The sequence below is a fragment of the Musca domestica genome, unplaced genomic scaffold, assembly GCF_030504385.1.
Source record: "Musca domestica strain aabys unplaced genomic scaffold, Musca_domestica.polishedcontigs.V.1.1 16, whole genome shotgun sequence".
Lineage (NCBI taxonomy): Eukaryota > Metazoa > Arthropoda > Insecta > Diptera > Muscidae > Musca > Musca domestica.
In genome coordinates this window covers 8,681,513-8,705,266 of record NW_026712219.1, presented here as the reverse complement: position 1 = coordinate 8,705,266, position 23,754 = coordinate 8,681,513, and the positions used below count along the sequence as shown (strand labels likewise).

Sequence of the window (23,754 nt, the reverse complement as noted above, 5' to 3'; positions counted from 1 at the left end):
TGAATAATGTCGCTAAAATCGTCAAAATACCGAATATCGGGAGGTACTGTTATGTGGGGGCTATATGAAAACGTAGACCTATATGGTCCATTTACCAACTTAACCTGCAAAATAAAAATGTGTGCAAAATTTTAGCCTTGTATCTCAACTCCACGGGAACCTCTATAGACAATTTTATACTTCAAGGATTGTCATCTATCAAATCTTCTAAAATATGAAACAATTATGTGGGTTAATCAAGTACCGAATATCAATGGAATGATTGATCTACAAATACAATTTTTTTTTTATCAAAATACCGAATATCTGGAGGTACCGTTATATGGGGCTACACAAAAAATGAAGCTATACATACAATGTTTCGCCACACGAGCTAGAATCCATTACGACCAAAAAGTACCAATTTTTAGACAAATCCGTGAAAAAATGTGGCAAAAATTATTAAAATACCAAATATCGGGAGGTACTGTTATATGGGGACTATACCAAAGTGTGGGCCTATATATCTCATTTTCAATATCAACCATCTACGTCAACTAATGTGGGTTGTATCGCGATTTCAACAGACAGACGGACAGATAGACAGACAGAGAGACAGGAGGACATCGTTCAACCGACTTAGAATTTTATGCTGATTATGAATGTATATACTTTATGGGGTCGACGACGAATATTTAAGGATGCAACAAACCGAATGACAAAGTTAATATACCCTCCTTTCCAAGGTGGAGGGTATAAAAATTGAATATCATCTCACGGTACCGTCCACCATTTTTGGGGAAATACTGTTCAATGTCCAGCTCTTAAACTGTACCAAACTGTGACTTTTTCTGAATGCATTGGTAGCTTAACAATGCTTCTGCCCGATATTTATTTCAATTCTGCTTAGCCAAAAATGAGCTTCATCGCTGAACCCCATAAAATGGAAGAGCTTTCTTAGCAGAGCACATATATCACATAAAATGCAATGATGAGAAAGCGTTGTTCGTTTGTAAGACGATTTATGGTTAAATTGTTGAAAAATAGAAGATGTTTGACGGTGAAACAAAAACCCAGTGTTGGGAAATGGTAATAGCGAAAAATTGACCTTTATATTGTAATATATCATCCCTATATGTTCGACATCTCAAAATGTGAATCTTTTTTATGGATCTCCCGCACGGCAGCATTCGTGTTGCTATGGACTAGTATATAGTGGGAGAAGTGAATGCAATAGACTACGAGATTCAATCTAGCCATCAGCTTGGACCAGACTATGATTTAGTGGCTGCCTTGGACGGAAACTTGCAGTAAACCTGAAGCGTTCCAGGCACAGGTATTCTGCTAAAAGTTATGTGGGTCATGAGCGGGAACGAAGACCAGGCTAAGTTGTACCAACTGTTATGATTGCAAACGAGTCATTTCTAATGAAAGGGGAGATTAATAGTAATTTCCATCGATATCAAATAAAGACCTTCCAATTTCAACAAATTACGTCACTTATATTAAATTGTAGTGCAGTTCTCCAACTGGTTAATGAGTCAGTAAGGTAAGGTAGTCGCTAAAACTAACCAACAGATGTAATGCGTTTTTATACCCGACACCACCCTGTGGTCAGGGTATCATGTCTTTCTGCATTTGTTTGTAACATTGAGAACGAAGCGAGAAAGACCCATAGTTTCTTTTGATGATCTGCATAGAATCACATTCTGAGTCGATTTATACATGTTCGTCCGTCCGTCTGTCCATGCATTTTGTAAACAAAGTACAGGTCGCATTTATTGAACCATCGAGATGAAATTTTACACAAATCACTTTCACCAAGGACGAACTGGCGATAATTGGTCCAAATTTAGATATAGCTCCCATATATATCTTCGTCCGATTTGCCTTTTATTGTGCACCAAATGCTCAATATTAATCCAAATACGCATAGAAACAAGTATATAAAACTTGTTGGAAATCGGTTCGAATATAGCTATGGCTCCCAAATATACTGGTTAGCCCATTTTTCATTATTTTGTTATAGCTCCCATATATAGCTTCTCTCGATTTCACGTTTACTGCGCTAGAAAAGAGTATTATCAGCTCAAATAGGACGGATTTTGATGAAAATCGGTTCAGACACAAATACCTCCGAAAATTTAGTAGAAACCGATTCAAATTCCATAATTTAGAACTATTCGGGTTTAAATTATAGCTGATTTAATTCTCATATGTTCTTCATAAAAACATTTATTTGTTATGGATAGATCTACTAAATATGCAAAGTGGTATAGGGTATCATAAACTAAACTAGCTTGATTTCCACAGACGGACAGTCCGTCGAATGGTTATCGCTAAATCGATTTAGAATTTTATACTGATTAAGAATATATATCCTTTGTTAAGCCTAAAATGTATATTTAGTAGTGTTACAAACGGACACACTTAATATACCCTTCACGCTATTATGGAGGGTATAAAAATGAATATGTTTTATTTTGTTCAATGTGGCTATTTGTGGATTATATACACTAAAATGGGTACTAATTAAAGTGTGGAAATATAATCAAATTTTATCTAAATTGAGAACATCTGGATTCACACAAACATCCCTAAAAAGAAGGGATATGTTTCTTGGTGACAAAGTCCTCGAAATTTCTTTTGCATATAGATCAGCAATTCTGGCTTATGGAAAGACTATCAAAAATTATATTTTCAATTTCCTGGATTTATTTCTGAAAATATTACTTAAAATCCAAAAATTTCCTGTATTTCTTCCTGAAAATATTACTTAACATTCAAACATTACTTAACATTACTTACCGAAGCTCCTAAAAAATAAGCACTATTTTAAAGTTAATAATATAACTTCGTAATGTCTTCTTAGTCATCATCAGTTAAGTTATGTCACTTTCCGCTGAATATTGTTTTTCAACTATTACGTCTAAATGTTTTAGAAAAACTGGCTGTATGTTCTAAAGAAACGTTAAATTTATGTATTTATTTGAATATAGTTCGTTTTTTTCAATTGCTACCGAAAAAATAACTATCAAATTGAATGTTTTGCTTGACATACATCAATCTCTCATGTTTTATTTTTTTTTTTCTGAGTGTAATAAATAAAATATGAATTACCATTGCATGTGATTGTAAAATACAAACAAATAAACACACAACTCTATTTAGCATATGAAAAATAATAATAGTAATAAATGGAAAAAATACCCGTAAATAAACAAAACAGTTATCTCTCTGGGGAAAACCCAAATTTCCCAAATGACCAAAATGCAAATCTAACAGCCACTACTGATAAAGTAAACAATTTATAAAATAGAAATAATTTCAAAGCAAAAAAAAAAATATAAAACAGAAAGCGTTGACTAAAAATAAATTTATAATATAAAAAAATAAATAAATATTATTATTTCATTTTTGTTGACAAAAACAAAATATAAATAAAATAGAAATCTGAGCATCTGGGCACTAAAAGCCTAGTCGGTCATGTAAATGACAGTTACAATTAAGACAAAAAAAAATGCAAAAACAAAAAAAACACATAATGTGTTATGTAGCGAAAATATATTTAGTGAAATAAAAATATAAAATAATGACAAAGAGCATTTATTTAAAAACAAAAGAAATGGTAATAATAAATTCATATGCCAAGTTTAAATAAATGTTAAAGCAAAAATAAAAAGAACCTAGCAAAATTTCCCAAAAACTAATTATGAAAAACGGTATATCTTTAAAAAAGAAAATCTACCGACTAGAGAAGAATGTCAAATTGAAAATAGCACAATAAAACAAGTGGTTTAAATAATAAAGAATATTAATTTATAATGGCTGTATTTTATTTAATCTACATAATTAGTTTTGTCATTTGTTTATTGAAGGATAAATCAAGTAGAAACATTGCTATAAACAACTGTAGCTCCTTAGCCGAACAACACTCGTAACATACAATTCTTTTGCTATTTTTGAAAATTTCAATTTTCAATTCTTAACTTCTGAATTGGGGTCAAGTTTTATTATATAAATAAAATAAATTTAGAATAAATTCTTCTTTTTTCAATATTTTTTCCTCATTTTCAAACCCCACATTTCTAATGGGATCTTAATCCTTTCTACAAAAAGGAGTGTTTGTGAGAGAAATACAAAGCTAAGAAATTAAAATAAAAAAAAAATTCAATTTAACCAGTGTCAAATTAAGTGTGTAGTACTTAATTATCTAAATGTCATTAAATACTTATCCATTTTGTCCATGATACATTGAATATCCACGATATCCAAGTGTCATATATCGATCTCAATGTTGTGCAAGTGGTACAGAATTGCTATCCCCATTATTCAAGTTATCCAAATAATGTATAATGATAATTCCCGTTAGTCTGGTGACGTAGGAGGATTATCCACGTTATCCACGTGCCATATAATTATTATCCACATTATTTATATTCCCTTGAAAAATTAACTGTAACATTATACAAGTGACATAGAAAGAGTACCAATGACACATAGTGGTATTTCCATTATCCATGAAATAACGTAAATTATCCACTTGGTCGAAGTGACGTAGAATGATTATCCATGTTATACAAGTGACATATAATTATAATCCACTTTATCCAAGTGACATTATAATTTCCGTTATCCTGGTGACATATAAAGATTACCCACTGCATCCAAGTGGAGTAAAATTATTAAGTACTTTATGCAAGTGATATAAAATTATTATTTCCGTTATTCAGTCGACAAATAATGAATAACCACTTTATCCGACTGACGTAGAATAATTATCCACGTTATTCAGGTGACATGAAATGATAATTTCCGCAATGTTTACCACTTTATCCATGTGCCGTAGAATGATTATCGACGTTTTTCAAGTGACATAGAATTTGTATCCACTTTATCCAAGTGATATAAAATGATAATTTCCATCATCCTGCAGACATATAATGATTATCCACTTTATCCATTATCGTTATCCGTGTGACATACAATGATTATCCATTTCATCTAAGTGAACTAAAATAATTATCCACTTTATGCAAGTGATATAAAATAATCATTTCCGTTTTCCTGGTGACAAATAATGATTATCCACATTATCCAAGTGGCATAGAATAATAATTTCCGTTATCCTTGTGGCATAAAATGATTGTGCCACCCCACCCAAATGACAAAGAATTATTATCCACTTTATCCAAGTGGCATAGAGAATAATTTCCGTTATCCTGGTGGCATATAATGGTAACCAACTTTACCCAAGTGGCGAAGAATTATTATCCACTTTATCCAATTGGCCAACAGCGATTATCCCCTCTATCTAGGTGACTTAAAATTTCAGTTTTTCTGGTGACATATAATGATTATCCACTTTATCCAAGTAACATCGAATAATTATCCACTTTATCCAAGTGACATAAAACGATAATTTCCGTTAACCTGGTAACATATACAAGTGAGATAAAAAACTGCAATAAAGTCAAACACCAAAATTTTTACATTTTTTTACATTTTATTGAATGAAAGGAAAAAACTTTGGAAATGGCATCAAATTTTAGAATATGTTTAGATTTGTCCGAATTGGTCACCTTTGGCACGAATTATGGCCTTCAAACGTCCAATAAAACCGTCACACGCTGCCCAAAATTTGCTCTGCGGTATTTCGGTCCATTCCCGGTGAAGCGCTTGCTTGAGGTGATCTGCACTTTGGTAATTTTTACTGCTAACCTTGCTTTCCAAAATACTCCAAGCACAATAGTCTAAGGGATTGGTATCCGCAGATTTTTGTGGTTATTGTGCGCTGCAAATTAAGTGAGGAACCTCATTTTGAAACCATTCATGGGTTGGTTTTGAGCTCTGTTGGATTGTCCAAGATCTGCAGCCAAAATGTATGCGCGCCCAAGGCTTTAATACACCCTTCAGAATATTTTCGCGATAATATTCGGCATTTCTTCTGATGCCACGGTCGATTAATACAAGAGAAGAGCGACCATTGGCTGTTATGGAGGCCCACATCATCACCATGGCCGGCGCTTCAGTTCTGGTGGCTAACCGAAGGTGCACATTTTTAGCTGACCTCTTTGGCTTGTAAGTACGATCATTTTGTTTCGTGATTTTGTCTCATCGGATAAAACCAAATTCGGCAGTTCACCACTTTCGACCAAGCGAATCAATTCTTTAGCTCTTTTGAGTCTATTTTCTTTCCGTTGCGGTGTACGTTCTTGCACTTTTTGGAATTTCAATAGCTTTACCCCGAGCTCATTTTTTAATATTTGCCGAATGGAATATTGCGATACGTTCAGCCCACGAGCCTTTTTTTCGGCCACTGCAACGTGGGTTTCGATCAAGTCGCTTCTTTACTTTTCGAACCATTTCTGCTGATGTTTCTGTTTTCTTCCGTCCACTTCCTTGACGGTAGCGAGCGTTGGTACGAGACACAAACGATTTATTCACATTTAAATGCTGGAGTGCCCTAACTTGTGGTTTTCCAGCCAAATATAAAGATATCACACTAAAATTCTCACCAAAATACTTTTGTTCGCTTTTAAACGATATAATGAACTGTCAATGGAATAATTTTAACAGCTGTCAGACGAGTGGATTAGAAATGACAGCAGTCTGAAGTTGGTTACATTTTTTTCACCTCACCATGTATATGCCGATTACAAGTCCATGTTTCGAGATTGTCTCCATATAAAATTCTTATTACACTATCTTCATGGCATGTCCTGAATAATTTAATTTGGCATATCTCTTATTTACTTTATAGTGTCCAGTATTTTGTAGTATCCTCATTTTGGATTCTGCATTGATTTATTTTTAATTAATTCCAGATATAAACATGCTTTTAATGCAACACATTTGATTTTTAACTGATTTTCTTTAAAACTACACAATGCCTTCTTGAAATTTAAGTTCCCTTGGCCTATAACAATTAAATGTTTAATGATCGACCTAATAATTACTATTTCAATGTGTCAACAATGGATTGTTTTTTTTCCTTGCCATTAGCCATTGTCAAATCCTTTTTTAATAGCCTCTCTCCTGCCTTTGTAAATAAATGGAATTTTTTTGTTTTCGTTTTTTTTTTTTTCATAATTTCCGATATCTGTCAATTCAAATTCAAAACGAAAGTTAAACCATAAATTTAATACTTAAAGGATTAAAAGTATTATGGGTTTTTTTAGTTATATAAGAATTACAGCAAAAATGCGGAACAACGCCAACAACAACAGCTGCAGCGATGAATTATGATTTGATGCATGATTTATGCGATGAGCTGTTCAAATGAAATCAATTAACGTTGAGGCGATTATTTGTGTTGACCAATGAATTGTGAAACTACTGATTGTCCAGTGTCCACAAACAATTAAAACAAAAAAAAAAACAGAAAAAAACGAAAACGACGACAACAACTAATTGGATGCTGGCAAATAAATTTATGCACATATAAATACAACAAAAGATTAATTCTTATTTTATATTTTAAGATTTAAATAAAAAATGCACAAACACACACTCACTTGCACACATATATACCAAATGAAAATTTAAATAAATCATTGTAATATTAAATTGCATAAATGTAATATTAATAATAATCGATTTTCATTTCTCTTGCACTTTTTTTTTAAATATTCTTAACAGATATCGGCATGGAAAGGATCACAGGTAAGCTGATGAAGGGAAATTTTATATTGATTGCATTTTGAAATAAATTCTGTGATATGATTTGTAATTTACAATACTTGAAAAACTTGGCCTGGCCGAATTTTGTATACACCCTCCACTGTGTTTATCAAAGTAGAATTGGTTAATTATTATGGGCACACTTCTGGTAGCATTAAACTGAGTTTACAATAACTACATTTATTGCACGGGAGGTACCGAATTCTAAATATCAAATTCTAAATTCAAGACAATTCGTTTGGATATTGTGGCAGAACCCTTAAGAATACCAAAAATCGGAAGGTACTTTTATATGGAGGCTATAATAATTAGTTGACTTGACTCGTATATTTTTTTTAAAAAAAGAAGAGAACAGACCTATCGAGAACACCAAATGCCAAGTTTAAGCTGATTTGATTGGAAATTATGGCAGAAATCTTCGAAATATCGAAAATCGGAAGGCATTGTTATATGAATGCTATACCCATTTGTGGACTTGTAGCGAGCATTTTTTTTGCAAAGAAAGAAACAGACCTTTCAACAATCCCAAATATCAAGTTTCATCTGAGTTGGTTGGAAATTGTGGCAGAAACCTGAAAATACCGCAAATAGGGAGGTACTGTGGTACCGGAGGCTATACCAATAGGTGGCTTTGCGTAGAACACTTTTCCTCTGATTTGGCTGGAAATTGTGGCATAAACCTTCAAAATAACGAAAATCTGGAGGTTCTGTTATATGGGCGCTATACCAATTCGTGGGCTTGTATTAAACATTTTTTCAAGGAGAGAAAAGACCTATCGAGAACCCCAAATGCCAAGTTTATGCTGAATTGCTTGGCAATTGCAGCAGAAACCTTCGAAATACCGAAAATCAGGAGCTACTATTACATGGGGGCTATACCAATTAGTGGACGGCAGCAATTAGTGCAAGGAGAGAACAGACCTTTCAATAACCCCAAATGACCAGTTTCATCTGATTTGGTTGGAAATTGTGGCAAAAACCTTCAAAATACCCAAAATTAGGAGCTACTATTACATGGAGGTTATACCAATTTGTGGTCGTGCATCCAGCATTTTTGCAAGAATAGAAAAGACTTTCCACGAACCCCAAATGTCAAGTTTCATCTGAATTGGTTGGAAATTCTGGTAGAAACCTAAAAATAAAGAAAATCGGGAGGTTCCGTGGTACCAGAGGCTATACCAATTAGTGGACTTGCATCGAACAGTTTTTGCAAGGAGAGAGAATGTCTACCAAGAACTCCAAATGTGAAGTTTCAGCTGATTTGGCTGGAAATTATGGCATAACTCTTCGAAATAACGAAAATTTGGAGGTTCTGTTATATGGGTGCTATGCAATTAGCGGACTTGCATAGGAAATTATTTGCAGTTCGAATATAGTCCCGTACCAATTTCAAAATTCCTGCCCAAAAAATGCAAATTTTTCTTGGTCTCAAAAGCAGTGTCGACTTTTTTTCAGGACTTAATAAATCTAACAATATCTAGGACAACTTTTCCTAAATTCCACCTGAACTTGTTTTCCCTTATATGTGGGCTAAACGAAAATATGGAACTTTATCTGCCAGAAAATGTGGTACCTATTGCGAACTCTATATACCAATTCTGAGAAGGCAATCTTTTTTTTTTTTTGAAAATTTTAAAATTTATGGTGAATTTTTAACGGGCCTAAACAGTCCATTTGTTGCCTCACATGAGGCTTAAATTTTTCTATATAAATAATCCTCGTATTACTATCAATAATATTGGCCATTACATCCTATATTTAAAATGCAAGGATTCCAAGGAAACCTAGTCCGAAATTTTCAAAAAAAAAGTGTGAGGTGGATGAATAAGCTCTCAATTTTTAGGATACATTACGATCTGAACTTTCAAAATGCCGACACAAGTGCCTTCTATTGTTGGCTCTACTGTCATAATCTATAAGGTCTTTCCAATAATTTTTTTTGTGTTGCACAGTGTAATTTATGTTTTCTTCATTTACTGGCCATTTTTCTTACCTTGCTTAATTTAAATTCATTTCTTTCTCTTTACAGAGCTCCCTCTCAAAGGCCTTCCGTTTCAATACAAAATCATCCCGGAGCGGTAGCTCAATTGGTGACCGCGCCTCTGTTGGGAACTCCACCTCCCCAACACCATCGTTTAGTAGCTCAGAGGGGGGCGGAGGAATTTACGCCACTGTAGGTGCCTATCCATATGGGAGTCAAACATACCAACAACAACAACAGCAGCAGTACAGTAATCATCATTATCCTCCACCCACTACCGCACCTCCTCCACCACCACCTGCTGCTGTGTCCACACCATCATCAACGTCGTCACAGCAACAGCTGCATCACTATCAACAGCAACAGTTCTACATACATCCTCACCAACAACAACAACAACAGCAGCAACAAGCAAATGCCCATCGCATCAGTGCACCGCCGGCAGGCACAGGTCTGGATACCCCAACCGATTCTAGTCTTCTCTATGAACAGCATCGTCGTGTCAAAAGCATCAGTGATATTGGAGCGACAGCCGCCAGCGCCGGCGGTTCGACGGTCTATGGTACCTCAAATCGTGATCGTATGAGCGGTATTAGTGGCCTTAGCAGTATGGGCCTATCCGATACGGCCAGCATAGCCAGCAGTGGGGGACTAATGACCGAACATGGCAATCATTTGGGTGGCGGTGGTTCGGCAACAGAATCTTCCAATTCGCCTGTATGAGAATCGGTTATAATGTAAGTCCCTGGGAAATGAGTATTCATGGATGCCAAGGACTTACATTGCCTGCAAACACCCACCCATTCTCAATGCACACACTTACACTAACACACATGCCCATCATACAAATTAAACGGACATATGAGCCCCAAAAATGAAAGGCCAGTTATGTTCGAGTGCTTCTGCAGTGGCCGATTATGGTCGGCAGAAAATGTAGGTTAACTCAATTTCAGTTAAATTAAAAGCATTTAAAATCAATCGTAGTTAGTTATACTCAATTATCGAGACCAAACCAAAACAGATGATGCCCAGGCCCATAATGATGATGTGGATGCTGATGCCGATGCCCAGGCGGAGGAGTTCGATACAAATTCACAACAACAGCAGCAGCAGCAGTGGCGTCGTTAGCAACAAACAGTCGCCAAAGCGCATTAAAACATCCACCAACCAAATGCTCATAGCAATTAAAAGTTTTTTTCGTTCGTTCGTTCATTCATTTGTTTGTTTCTGCTTCTGTTTTTGTTTTCGCTTTTCTATTTGTTTATGTGTTGCACATTTCTGTCAGTTGCACACTTTTTCTGTTCCTTGTATTCTGTGTTTGGCACATCGCTGACCCGGTGCTTTATGTCTGTGTGTGGGGTTGTGTGTGCACATAATTTAATCTGCACTTCCGTTAATTTTGGTTTTTCTGACTGCCTGCCTGCCTATCTGTTTTCGAACCAAACATTGTCGACCAAATTAAGTTTTCAAACCTCAACAGCAACAAGAACAACAGCCAAACCTATTCACGAGTTATTCATTTAAATTGCGGTATGCGGATGTGGGAATTGGCACAAATATTTATATTCCAATCTATATTGAATTTTGTGGTTGCCATTTCGGTTGGCAGTGGCACAATTTCGAATGTTTTTTTTTTAATATTTTGAATTCAATGGCATAAATAATTAGGAATTAATAAAAACAGTCATAAAATGAGAAGAACCAAATATTTCTAGGCAAAATACTTGTGGAGATCCGCACCATGAACAGGAAAAAGGTGATAGTCCTAAAGACATTCTATCTATAAAAGGATATTATTCATGTGATAGCAATAGAGGATCTTTTACCCATAGGAAGGCTTAAAATACCTGTAAAAAACATTTCTTTCTTTAAAAGTCTCTTGAAAAGTTGCTTCTTTATAGTAGACATATAGAAAGACTTTATAAGGACAACTGACTTTACAAATTTTGTAAAAAGTTACCTCTCCATAGAATAGATGGACTTTTTTAGGAAAAATGACCCCCAAAAGATATTTAGCTCACAAAAGATCCATGTTTAATAGACTGGCAGAATAACTGAACAACATTTGTCTAAACTTAGAAAATCTTTAAACGCTTATATAGGCATTTAAAACTTGTAAAACCATTTTCGTCCTTTGAAGATCTGCAAAAGGTATTTAATAAAAAAATGTCCTGAAATCACGACTTATATCTGTAAAAGATATTTAGCTTGTCTTCAAGAATAAAAGAGCTTTTGACCTCAAATATTTATTCTATCTATTGCTATTATTATTATATTCTCTTAATATGGGAGGTTTGAATGGTCTTTTATTCATGGAGGAGGTATTCTACCTTACAAGGGCATTCAAAATATCCATGGATAGAATTTAAAAAAGTTTTTTTTTTTTATAAAAAAAACTTTAACGAGTATTTTATACATAGACGAGCCTTTAAACGTTTATTTTTATAAAAAAAGCTTAAATTAATCTCCAAATACAAGGACGAGCTTAAAAAGATATTTAACATTCCTAAAAGCGTTTTAGGGAGGCATTCTAAGGGCATTAGAAGGGCTTTAAAAGGTCCTCCACTCATCTTTTAGTTTTTATAAAAGAGCTTAAATTAATCTCCAAATATAAGGACGAGCTTAAAAGGGTAATTAACATTCCTAAAAGTGTTTTAGGGAGGCATTCTATTCTTAGAAGGGCTTTAAAAGGTCCTCCACCTATCGAAGATATTTAAAAGCTAAAATCTCTGCTATCCATATAAGGGCTTCTGTTATTCAGAGAAGAGCTTTAACCTGATGTTATTTATATAGCAGAAATTTGAAAAAAAAATGTATTTACTGTTTCAATAGGAGAGCTTTAAAATGTATATAGGTATCATAGAAGAGCTTTTAATGATTTATTTCGAAAATGAGATCCACAGGGTCTTCTATCTACAGAATAGCCTTCAGAGATCATATATTACTAAGTAAGCTTTAATAGGTCTTTTATTTAAAGAAGGGCTTAAAAACGCGACCTAGAGAAAAAGGGGAATAGCTTTAAAGGTTATTAAATAAATAGAAGAGCTTTGAAGAATTTAACGGGTATTCCAGTCGTAAAAAACTTTAAGTGGTCGCCTATCTATAGTAGATATCGGAATAAAATATTAGAAGAGCTTTTAATGGGCTTCTAAACTTAAAAATTATTTTTTTCCAAAGTCTTAATAAGCGTTAGATCCACAAAGGATTCTATCCATTGGATAACTTTAAAAGGTACTCTTTCCCATGAAAATCATTAAAAGCTTTAAAAGATCTTCAATCTATAGAAGAGCTTTAAGGGATTTTCTAAACGTAGAAGAATTCAAAAGTAATAGCCAACACATAGAATAGCTTAAAAAGGTTTTCTCTCTGTTAAACCTGGAAAATCTTTTTCATACATGGAAGTACAGTAAATAATCTTCTATTTATAGAAAACCTGTTAAAGCTCTTCCTTTTAAAGGAAAAAGTTAAAAGAATCTTTTTAAGTGTAAATGTTTTTTTCAATTTTAAAAAGACTTGGGAATGCTCTTTCATCTATAGGAGTCCTGTAAAGGTTCTTCTATTTATTTAAGACTTTTAAAGAGTATTCTGCATATAGAAGATCAGTAAAAGATGTTCTATTTACAGAAGGCTGTTTTTTTTTTTGCGACGCGAAAATGCCTCTCCATCTATAGAGAAGCTGTAATAACTCTCCTATTTATGGAGAACGTGTACAAGTTATTTTCATTTATAACAGATTTAGATTCTAAAGACCATCTAAAGAAGCCGTTTTAAAGGTCTCCTGTTAATAAGAGCCTTAAAAAAGCTCATTACTATATAGAAGTTTTGTGAAAGATTTTCTGGCTATAAAATTCTTTTTTCTTAAAGAGATCTATAAAACTTATTCAGTCAATTAAAAAGCCATTGAGTATCACATGCCATTAGGTTGGATGAATGGAGCTTATGGAGAACCCTCTTGAGGACTTCTCAATTCTTCAAGGAAATCTTCCTATATACGATCTCTGAGAGATTTTTCATCTTTATAGGATCTGTGAATATTCTTCTATCAATTGAAGTACTGAAAAATGTATTAAGAATTATAAAGAGTTTTCTGACCATAGAAGGCCTTCTCTCTAAAAATGTTTTTTTTTTTTTTAATGAGCCCTATAAAGTCTTTTCTTTAGATCATTTTTTTGGTCTGCAGAAGAACTGTAAAATGTTTTCTCTCATTACACAAGTCCCCTTATTTTAAAGGGAAATCCAAAGTGCCAGTATTGGATCTCCTACCCCTATTATCCCCATAATACATCTTTATTTTGCGCTTTAATGTAAACCCCTTTCCTTATCAGAGTCCCACTAAAACTTATTTTAATTTGAACGCAAAAATCTGCAGCTTTATGCAAATGATACGATACTGCATACATTTACATCGCTGTGCAGACAAGCGTAGCAAAAGCAATTCGTAATTCCAACGGTGCGTGGCGCATATGTTCCGTATAATTAAATAGCTACACAGGATGTAGGTGTATGTATGTACGAGTAAGCAAGTAATTTATAGTGGCTTTGATACCCACCAAGGATTTTGCATTAGCTGTACAATCAAAAAATAATGGATAAAGAGAGCTTTAAGTAAAAAAAAATTGAACCAAATATCCCTAAAATTGCTAAAGGTGATGCGAGAGTTTAGAATTTTGGGAAGATTTCTTCTAGAGGGTTAAATTAAAATAAAAGAAAAGTCGAATAGGTCGCAGAACTTAAAGATGTAATATAAATTTCTAGACATAGCAAAAACTTAAATAATTCAATAAACATATAAATTATAAAGAATTTTACAACTTTTTATTCCAATCCTTCGAAATTCTACTTAACATGAATTGCTTCAACAAAATGTCCGATGGAATATCCCATACATTCAATTTCGTAATATACCATTACCATCCACATATCTATCTATTCATTTGCTGATGGTACATATTTGTATAAATCTATATCAACATAATAAAGATTGCTCGACGAGGTCTTTTTTTTTTTTTGTTTTTTTTTTTCTACTCTTCCGCACTTTTGCATAATTGAGGTTTAATGTTATGAAACATAAGACAAATATAATTTCATATCCTTTTTGCAGTCAAGCATATTATGTGCACACTTACACAGGCACACACATATATATGTACTCCACCAAATACAGATATTCCAATGTGTGTTCATTGGAACACAAACACAATTACATGTGGATTTATAATTAGAATGTAAAAAAAATTAAAAGAAGTAGGATATCTGTTCGTATGGAAAATTATGGATTTATAGAAATTAAATATTAACAATGCGACGTGTATTTATGTGTTTTTGCTAAATTTTTCATATATTTTTAGTTAAATTTTAAAAATTATTTCCTGTGTTAAAGAGATTTTTAGTTAAATATTAGTTAGTAATTTTTTGTGTTTTAATATGCTGTTCTTTTATTCACATACCACCCAATACATATTCCAAAAAAACCCACCTTTTCTAATGATATTAATTCACATGTACACATATAGACATATATAAACACGCGTTTGTATGTGTACAATTTATAGACTTTATGTAAATAAAGATGAAAAAAAAAAACTAAAGTCAACTGAAAAGCCTATTATTTTTATAAGTTATGTAAATATGCATAAGTTAATTACATAAATATTCAATACAACAAAAAAACAACAACAACAATAGAAAAATAAATGAAATAACCGGCAAATAATTTAATTTTTTTCAAAATTCGATTTAGAATGAAAATTAGATTGAATTTAAAATTCTCAATCAAGCCGAATATGTTTCAAAGAGAAAAATTAGAATACGATTTTTTTGGCCGAAATCCCCAATTTTGGTTTTCATTGATTTCTAATTTTTGTGTAGAACTCGTTTTTGATAGTGAATTTTCAAATAAATATTTATTTATATCGCTGATATTTAAAGCCATTATTGTAAATTAAAAATATATATTTTTTAAGGAATATAGGAGCGTTTTAAAATTATTTTTGAAGGCCTATCTATAGGAGTCGTATTCCTTCAAAAGTACGTTATGTGAATATATTTTTGGGGTTTAAAAAATATTTCTGAGGATTTTTTTGAGGAATAAATAAAGCAATTTTTAAGGGACTATCAAAGCTGTGACATAATTGTTAAAAAACACTTTTCTAAAGGACTATCAAGGATATGACACGAATTTTTAAAAATATTTTTAAGGAAGAATTCTGAAATTTTTTTTTTATTTTATATTAACAGAGTTATGAACTTTGGTTTTTAAATGCCTTTTAAGGACCTATTAAACAATAATCATATATTTTAAAGTATATTTTTCGAGAGGCTTTCTGCGATATAACCGAGGGCTTAAGAAATGTTTATTGTATTGCTACCAGAGCTTTTATCGTGAATTTTTATCCTACGTCACACTGTAGTACATGGAATTATTTCTTTGTTCATTTGTTTGTAACAAACAAAGTACAGGTCGCATTTATTGTCCGAATGAGATGAATTTTTTCAAAAATTATTTGTTTGGCCCATAGACGAACCCTACTGAAATTGGTAATAATCGATCCCAATTTAGATATAGCTCCCATATATTTATATACATATATATCTTCGTCTGATTTCAATTGAAATTCGTGATAATTGATCCAAATTCCATCTACAGGGTGAGTAAAAAACCTGCAGCAAAGTCAAACGCAATAATTTTTCCTTTTTTTTTTTAAATTTTATTGAGTAAAAGCAAAAAATGTCGGAAATAGCATCGAATTTTAGAATAAGTTCAGATTTGTTAGAATTGGTCACCTTTGGCACGAATTATAACCTTCAAACGGCCAATGAAACCGTCACACGCTGCCCGAATGTTGCTCTGCGGTATTTTGGCCCATTCCCGGCGAAGCGCTTGCTTAAGGCGATCGACTCTATGGTATGGTTTAGTGTCAACCTTGCTTTCCAAAATAATCCAGACACAATAGTCCAACGGATTGGTATCCGGAGATTTTGGTGGCCATTCTTGGGTGGCGCGTGCTGAGTGCGATGGTGCTGAGTCCTGTTGAAATGTCTAAGGTCTGCGGGCAAATTTTTTGCGTTCCCAAGTCCTTAATACACCCTTCAGAATATTTTAGCGATAATATTCGGCACGGCACGATTAACACGAGCGGAGAGCGACCATCGGCTGTTATGCCTGCCCACACCATCACCATGGCCGGCGCTTGAGTTCTCGTGTCAAATCGAAGGTGCACATTTTTAGTTGACCTCCTTGGCAAGTAAACAAAATAATTTTGATTGTTTACAAACAGCTGGACAACGAATGTTTTCTCATCGGACGTAGCTAAATTCGGCAATTCACCACTTTCGGCCAAGCGTTGCTACTCTTTAGCTCTTTTGAATCTGTTTTCTTTCCGTTGCGGCGTAAGTTCTTGCACTTTTTGGAATTTCAATGGCTTTAGCCCGAACTCATTTTTCAATATTTGCTGATTGGAATATTGAGATATCTTCAGCTCACGAACCATTTTTCGGCCACTGTTACACGGTTTTCGATCAAGTCGCTTCTTTACTTTTCACACCATTTTTCCTGATTGTGCTGTTTTAGCCACTTCTGGTTTTCCAGCCAAATATAAAGAAATCACACTATCACGCTTAAATTCCATCACGAATAAAATTAGAAATGACACCAGTCTGAAGTTGATTGTAGTTTTTGTTCATCTCACCCTGTATATCTTCCTGCGTCTTCATGGTTATTGTGCACCAAATATGTAACACGAATTGAATGGATTTTTGAACCCGAATTTTCCAATTTAGTGAGACTCGATCCCCATATATTTATATCTCCTATATATATTTCTAAATAGTATCCTTCACGAGGTCATGTCATGACTTTATAACAATGTTATTTGGTACGACAGGCAGAAACTCTAGCGTCAAATTTGATGGAAATCGATTCAGAATTGAATATATCTCCTATATCTAAAGCTATATGAATGTGTATCAGAAGAGGTTCATAGTTGATATAATCTACTTACATCAATTCTTTACATCAATACGTTTAGTTGTTAGGGATAGCTCTGCCAAATATGTACAGTGACGTAAGATATTATGTAGTCGACTCGTCCCGTTTTGCTGGTTTATATTTTTTTTCATGTATTTAAAAAAAAGATCTCTTAAAGTACAATCAGATTTTTTTTTCAAAAATCACCCCAAAAATATTTTGGATGTCTGAGATATAGCTTCGAAAAAACTGACACTGGTAGTCCCTTAAAAATTTATGTAGGTCTGAGATATAGCTTCAAAAATAGTTTAAGAAAAAAAACAGCGTCTATAGTTTGGATAATCTTCCAAGAAATATTTTTTAAATTCTTAAAAAAATAACATTGTGTAATTAACGCAAAAGATAATTAAGGTTTTAGGCATATATATTTTCTTCAGCAATAATTCAGATAAAATGCAAGAATTATTAAATTTAAATTTTAAACGAGCCATTAAGGGGTTATTTCATGTCTTTTCTTTATACAGGATCGTAGGAAGTCATAATATTAATTTGGACCATTTTAAAATGTGTCTTCTATTTTTAGCCCTATTCTTCATAATCTGCTGGATTTTCCCCGGGATTATTGAAAAATTGAGGTAAAAAATTGAGGCATTTTTCAAATTGTCGCTGAAAATCCCCAAAATATGAATTTTGGCTAAAAAAACAGTTTTTAATAACAGTGTGGAGGCCACAGGCTAGAACACCGGTCATTTCATATGCATAAACAATAATTCACCTACATACAAGAATATTATATTTTTAAAGATTTTTTAATTTTAACATAAAATAATTCTCAAATCTTAAATAGATAACCAAATAATAACCATAAGTCTACTTTAATTTAATTAATTTACCCGCATTGAAATAAAAAACAAAATACTCACAAAAAATGCATAGGAAATAAAATCAATCGAATTAAAAATACCAAACAGTTTCTACACACAGAGAAAAAAACAAACACCAAATAAAAGATATTATCTACTATTAAATAAAGCCAATAAAAATTTTTACAGTTTTTTTTTTCTTATAAATAAATTAGTTAGATAGTTATTTTTTTCTCCGAACTTTTTTATACTACTAAACCACAAAAAAAAAAAACAACACACATTTCTTCCTCAGTCCCCCCAAATACAACCAAAAGGATTTATTTACCGCATTTATATAAGCAACACACAACAACAACAAAACAATCCAAAAATCCAAGAAAGCAAAATCGAAAACCAAATAAATAAAATATTATTAAATGTATCTGATAAGCATCATCAATTGAAATCAAATCAAATACCAAATAAAGCAACAAAAAAAAAAAAAAAAAAACAATTACTAAAATTTTTTTTGTTTTTCATAAGATAAGAAATGTGAAATTCTCACACACACTGACACGCATATATACATTTGCGTATGTGTGCTATCTTTTGCATGTATGCAAAAAATTGATTTGTAACAATCTCAACTGTGCTATATATATTTATTATTGATATTTATTATTATGTATATGTAACATATTATGTACTATTATTAAGAATATTATCAGAGAAAAAGAAAAAGAATGAAGAATGACATAAAGCAGATGTAATGATTTTTTGGGAATAAAACTAAATAAAATTTAAATGTCTATTTATATTTTCCAAAGTAAACAAAAAAAAAAATAATAAAACCAAAAAATGAAATCTCTTCAAAAAAGACCAATTTAAAATTACTAAAAAAAAAGAAAAATCAATAAAAATAAATCTAACAATGAAATCACACGCAGTTGTTGTTGTTTTCTTTTCATGGCGAGAAAATCACATACAATAAGGTAAAAGGCTCCAAAAAGTGAGGTATATAACCGAGGTAAGACTCATAATGCCAAAATAATTTTTAAATCAGGGAAAAGAATACTTTTATAAATATATACGGAGGAACAAAGCCAAGGCGCGGATTTTAAAAAATATATATATTTTAAAGACTATCAAAGCCAAGTGGTGGATTTTCAAAAAAAAAAAAAAACTATCAAACACAAAGCTGGGATTTAAAAAAAATATATTTAAAGACTATCAAAACAAAAGCGTGGATTTAAAAAAAAATATATTTTTTTTTCTAAACTATCAAAGCCAAAGCGTGGATTTAAAAAAATGTTTTTTAAGACAAACAGAGCAAAAGCGAAGGCTTTTATAAAAAAAAAACAGTAAAGAAAGTCTTAAAGTCGGGCGGGGCCGACTTTATGATACCCTACACCACTTTGCTAATTTAGTAGAGCTCCACATAACAATTAAAAGTTTTTATGGGAGAATTCAATCATACACCCCATGATTATAATTATAATTTAAAATTCAAAGGACTAAATATGCCGAAGCATTTGTATCTTTTAAATTCGGACCTGTATTGGCCATATGGTGCACAATTAATTTGAAATCGGCAAAATATATATATGGAAGCTATATCCAAATCTGAACCGATCTCGATAAAATTTGGCAAAGATATTTCTGAGCTGTATTTGATATATTTCTCTGAATATCGTTGTTACGGAGTGCATATTACGGTTGTGGGTAACAAATACAATAAATCGGATGAACAATATATACGGGAGGTATAGCTATATCTGAATCGATTTCGATCAAATTTGGCATGCTTATTTTAAGGCCTAATTTGGTTGTATGTGCAAAATTTCATACAATTCGGGCTGATATTACAAATTTGGTACACAATAAAAGGCAAATCGGACGAAGATATATATGGGAGCTATATCTAAATTTTGAACGATTATCTCCAATTTCAATAGGGTTCGTCCTTGGGCCAAACAAATGTTGTTTGGAAAATTTCATCTCAATCGGATAATAAATGCGACCTGCATTTTGTTCACAAGAATACATGGAAAGAATACATGGAAAGACGGACGGACGGACAGACGGACTGACATGCATAAATCAACTCAGAAGAGATCCTCAAAAGTAACTATGGGTCTATCTCGCTTCCTTCTTCATGTTACAAACAAATGCACGAAGACATAATACCCTGACCACCTTGTGGTGTAGGGTATAAAAATAGGGTTCTATTCTGACCTTAACCCCACCTCCATTTTCAATTTCGTGAAGATCGGGCCATAATTGCGACCTGTAGAGTGATTACAAATTAACATGGACAGACGGATAGACGGACGGACATACATAGCTAGATCGACTCAGCTCGGCGAGATTGGAAGATCCGTATATACTTTCCTATCGGGGAAACCAATATTTCGAGGTGTTACACAATTTTTGGCCCAATCAAACTTATAATACCCCCAAACACATAGTGTTGTAGGGTATAACAATTGTAAAGTCTCTCAAAGCCAATGCGTAGATTTTTAAAAAATATTTTTTTTAAAAAATATTTTATTTTTCGAAGCCAAACCGTGGATTAAAAAATATTTTTTTAAAAGCCAAAGCCGAAGCCAAAGCGCGTATTTATAAAAAAAATTGAAGACTATTAAAGCCAGTGCTTGAATTTTTAAGAAATATTTTTTAAAGACTATCAAAGCAAAATCGTGGATTTTTAAAGAAACATTTTTTAAAGACTATCTAAGCCAATGCTTGGATTTTTAGGAAATATTTTTTAAAGACTGTCAACGCCAATACGTGGATTAAAAAAATATATATTTTTAAAGACTATCAAAGCCAAAGCGTTGATTTTTAAAACATATTTTTAAAGACTATGAAGCCTAAGCTTGAGTTTTTAAAAAATAATTTAAAAATTAACAAGGTCAATGCGTGGATGTTTTAAAAAAATATTTGTTTTAAAGACTATCAAAGCCAGAGCGTGGATTTTTAAAAATATTGTTAATGGCTATCAAAGTCAAAGCCTGGATTTAAAAAAATCATTGTATAAAGACTATCAAAGATTTTTAAATAAATATTTTCTTAAGACTCTCAAAGCCAGAGCGTGGATTTTTAAAGAGTTTTTTTAAAGACTATCAATATATATATATAGGCAATAGTTCATGGACTAATAGATCTAATAATCTAGGTCAGGTGCGAAAATGTAGAATATCGGTCCACTGCATCAAGTACCTCCCCCACAAAAGGTCAACATTTTGAATAATTACAACACTTAGAAAATGTGATGTAAGAGTCTGATAGTCTTCAAATTTCGCACATCCCAATAATTTTATTAAATCAAGATGTTAAGATGAAATATATCAGTCCACTCCTTTTGGTATCTCCCCCACAAAGTGTCGAAATTTTGAATATCCATTAAGCTAATAAAACGCCAAATTAATATCTTATTCCATTTAGATTTGGCACATCTGAATATTTCCATCAACACAGGATCTGTTATAAAAACGGTAGAGATTCTGGTTCCTCCCATACAAAGGGTTCCCATTTTGAATAGCCATCAAAGTAATAAAAAGCTCAAGAAGAATCGGGTTCTCTTTATATTTCTCACACCCTATTATTTCTACTAACACAAGATCTGTTGTGAAGATGGGATATATCGGTCCGCTCATTCTGGTGCCTCCCCCACAAAGGTTCTAAGTTTTCTATATCCATGAAACTCATAAAAAGCGAAATTAACATCCGATTCCATTCCAGACTTGGTACATCTCAATATTTCCATCAACGAAAGATCTTTCATAAAGATGGTAGAGATAGGACCATTCCTTTTGCTACCTGCCCCACATAAGGTTCAAGATTTTGAAAAACAAAACGCTGAAAGAAAGCGAAATAAGCATCCAACTCTCCTCAAATTTCATACGTCTGTTGTGATATATAGCATATCTGCGAACCCCTTTCTGGTACCTCACCCACAAAAGGTCACAATTCTTAATACTTTTATTTGTTATAACTTGCGAAACAAGTCAGCGATTCTTTACAACTTGCTATATCAAAATATTTCTCTCAACCAGAAATCAGAGATGAAATGGAATTTATGATTTCGCATAAAATTGGATATAAATGTTCGATTTTCTTGTAATTTTGCCTATAAAGTTTTAAAAATTTCCAAAAATTATTTTATATTTCATATAAAGTGAAAGAAGTTAAGAAGATAGTTCAAACCTGGCACGCCGCAGTACTGATATCATATTTATTTAGGACCGATATAAAATGGACAATAGTGGCCCATTCCTTCGGGACCTACTCCATATAGGGCCAACCATTTGAATAATCATAACAGAAATCAAAATAGATTTAAATAATCGAACATTGGCTAAGCCGACTGATACTTTTTATCTTGTTTTTTTTTTTTTAAATATTTTGAAGGGTCAAACTTTCGTTTATTATGTTTTTTTTTATTATAAAAATGTAAAATGCATGCAGACTCCTGCGACTTTCTGCGTAACTTTATCCATGGCCGCAACCACCGCCACATCCGCCTCCGCATCCACCACCACGTCCATAGCCACCACCTCCGCCTCTCCTTTTATAATATGTGGCTGAGACCAGAGATCGTCTCCCAGCAAATATTGACAATATTACAAATAAAACTAAAAACAGATATGTCCACTTCATTTTATTTCCAACTTTTGAACACTTTAACAATTAAATCTGAACTAAATTTTAAAATTATTTTTCACTCACATTTATATGTCCATGATATTGTGCGCAAATCAAACTATTGGAATCAATTGAATATTTTTAATATAATGGGAAATATTTAAATAATTAATAGACAGAGAACAAAAGGTTATAAGACAATGGTGCCTTTCAATTGCATGTTATTAAAATGTGAGAGGTATAATCTATTTAGCAGAAAAATGTGCAAACATGGCACAAGTCACTATCGCAAGATCTTCAAATATCTTTAAAATGACACTAATGTTATTGTCAAAGTTGGCAGTGAGATTTAATGATAAAAATAATTAACAATAGGCAATTTTCAGCATGGTAAGACTGCAATTACAATCATATAGATAAATTGACAAATCTAGTTAAGCCTCGAATATATACATATATATTTCTCTCAGGTTTATGGTAAAGTGTGTTTGAGTATTTGCGTGTTTAAATTTTAAGATCTTACTGTTTAATTTAGGGTTTTAAACTTATCTCGCAGTCCAGCTGTAAAAGCAGAGTAGTTGCGAGCAAATATTGACTCAGATATATTCCTTAAAAATATTTAAATTTTATAATTTTGTGCTTCCACCGTGTTT

At 32.7% G+C, this 23,754-nt stretch overlaps 1 protein-coding gene across 1 annotated transcript in view; it reads left to right on the top strand.

Annotated features, from left to right (window-relative positions):
• Window positions 1-11,784, top strand: part of LOC101892682 (kazrin) — a 69,371-nt gene extending 57,587 nt beyond the window's left edge. Inside the window, exons 10-11 of the mRNA XM_020037623.2 lie at window positions 7,621-7,644; window positions 9,692-11,784. Of these exons, the coding sequence (XP_019893182.1) occupies window positions 7,621-7,644; window positions 9,692-10,366 (699 nt within the window). The 3' untranslated portion in view covers window positions 10,367-11,784. The remainder of the gene's footprint in view (window positions 1-7,620; window positions 7,645-9,691) is intronic.
• The last annotated feature ends 11,970 nt before the right edge of the window (window positions 11,785-23,754 follow it).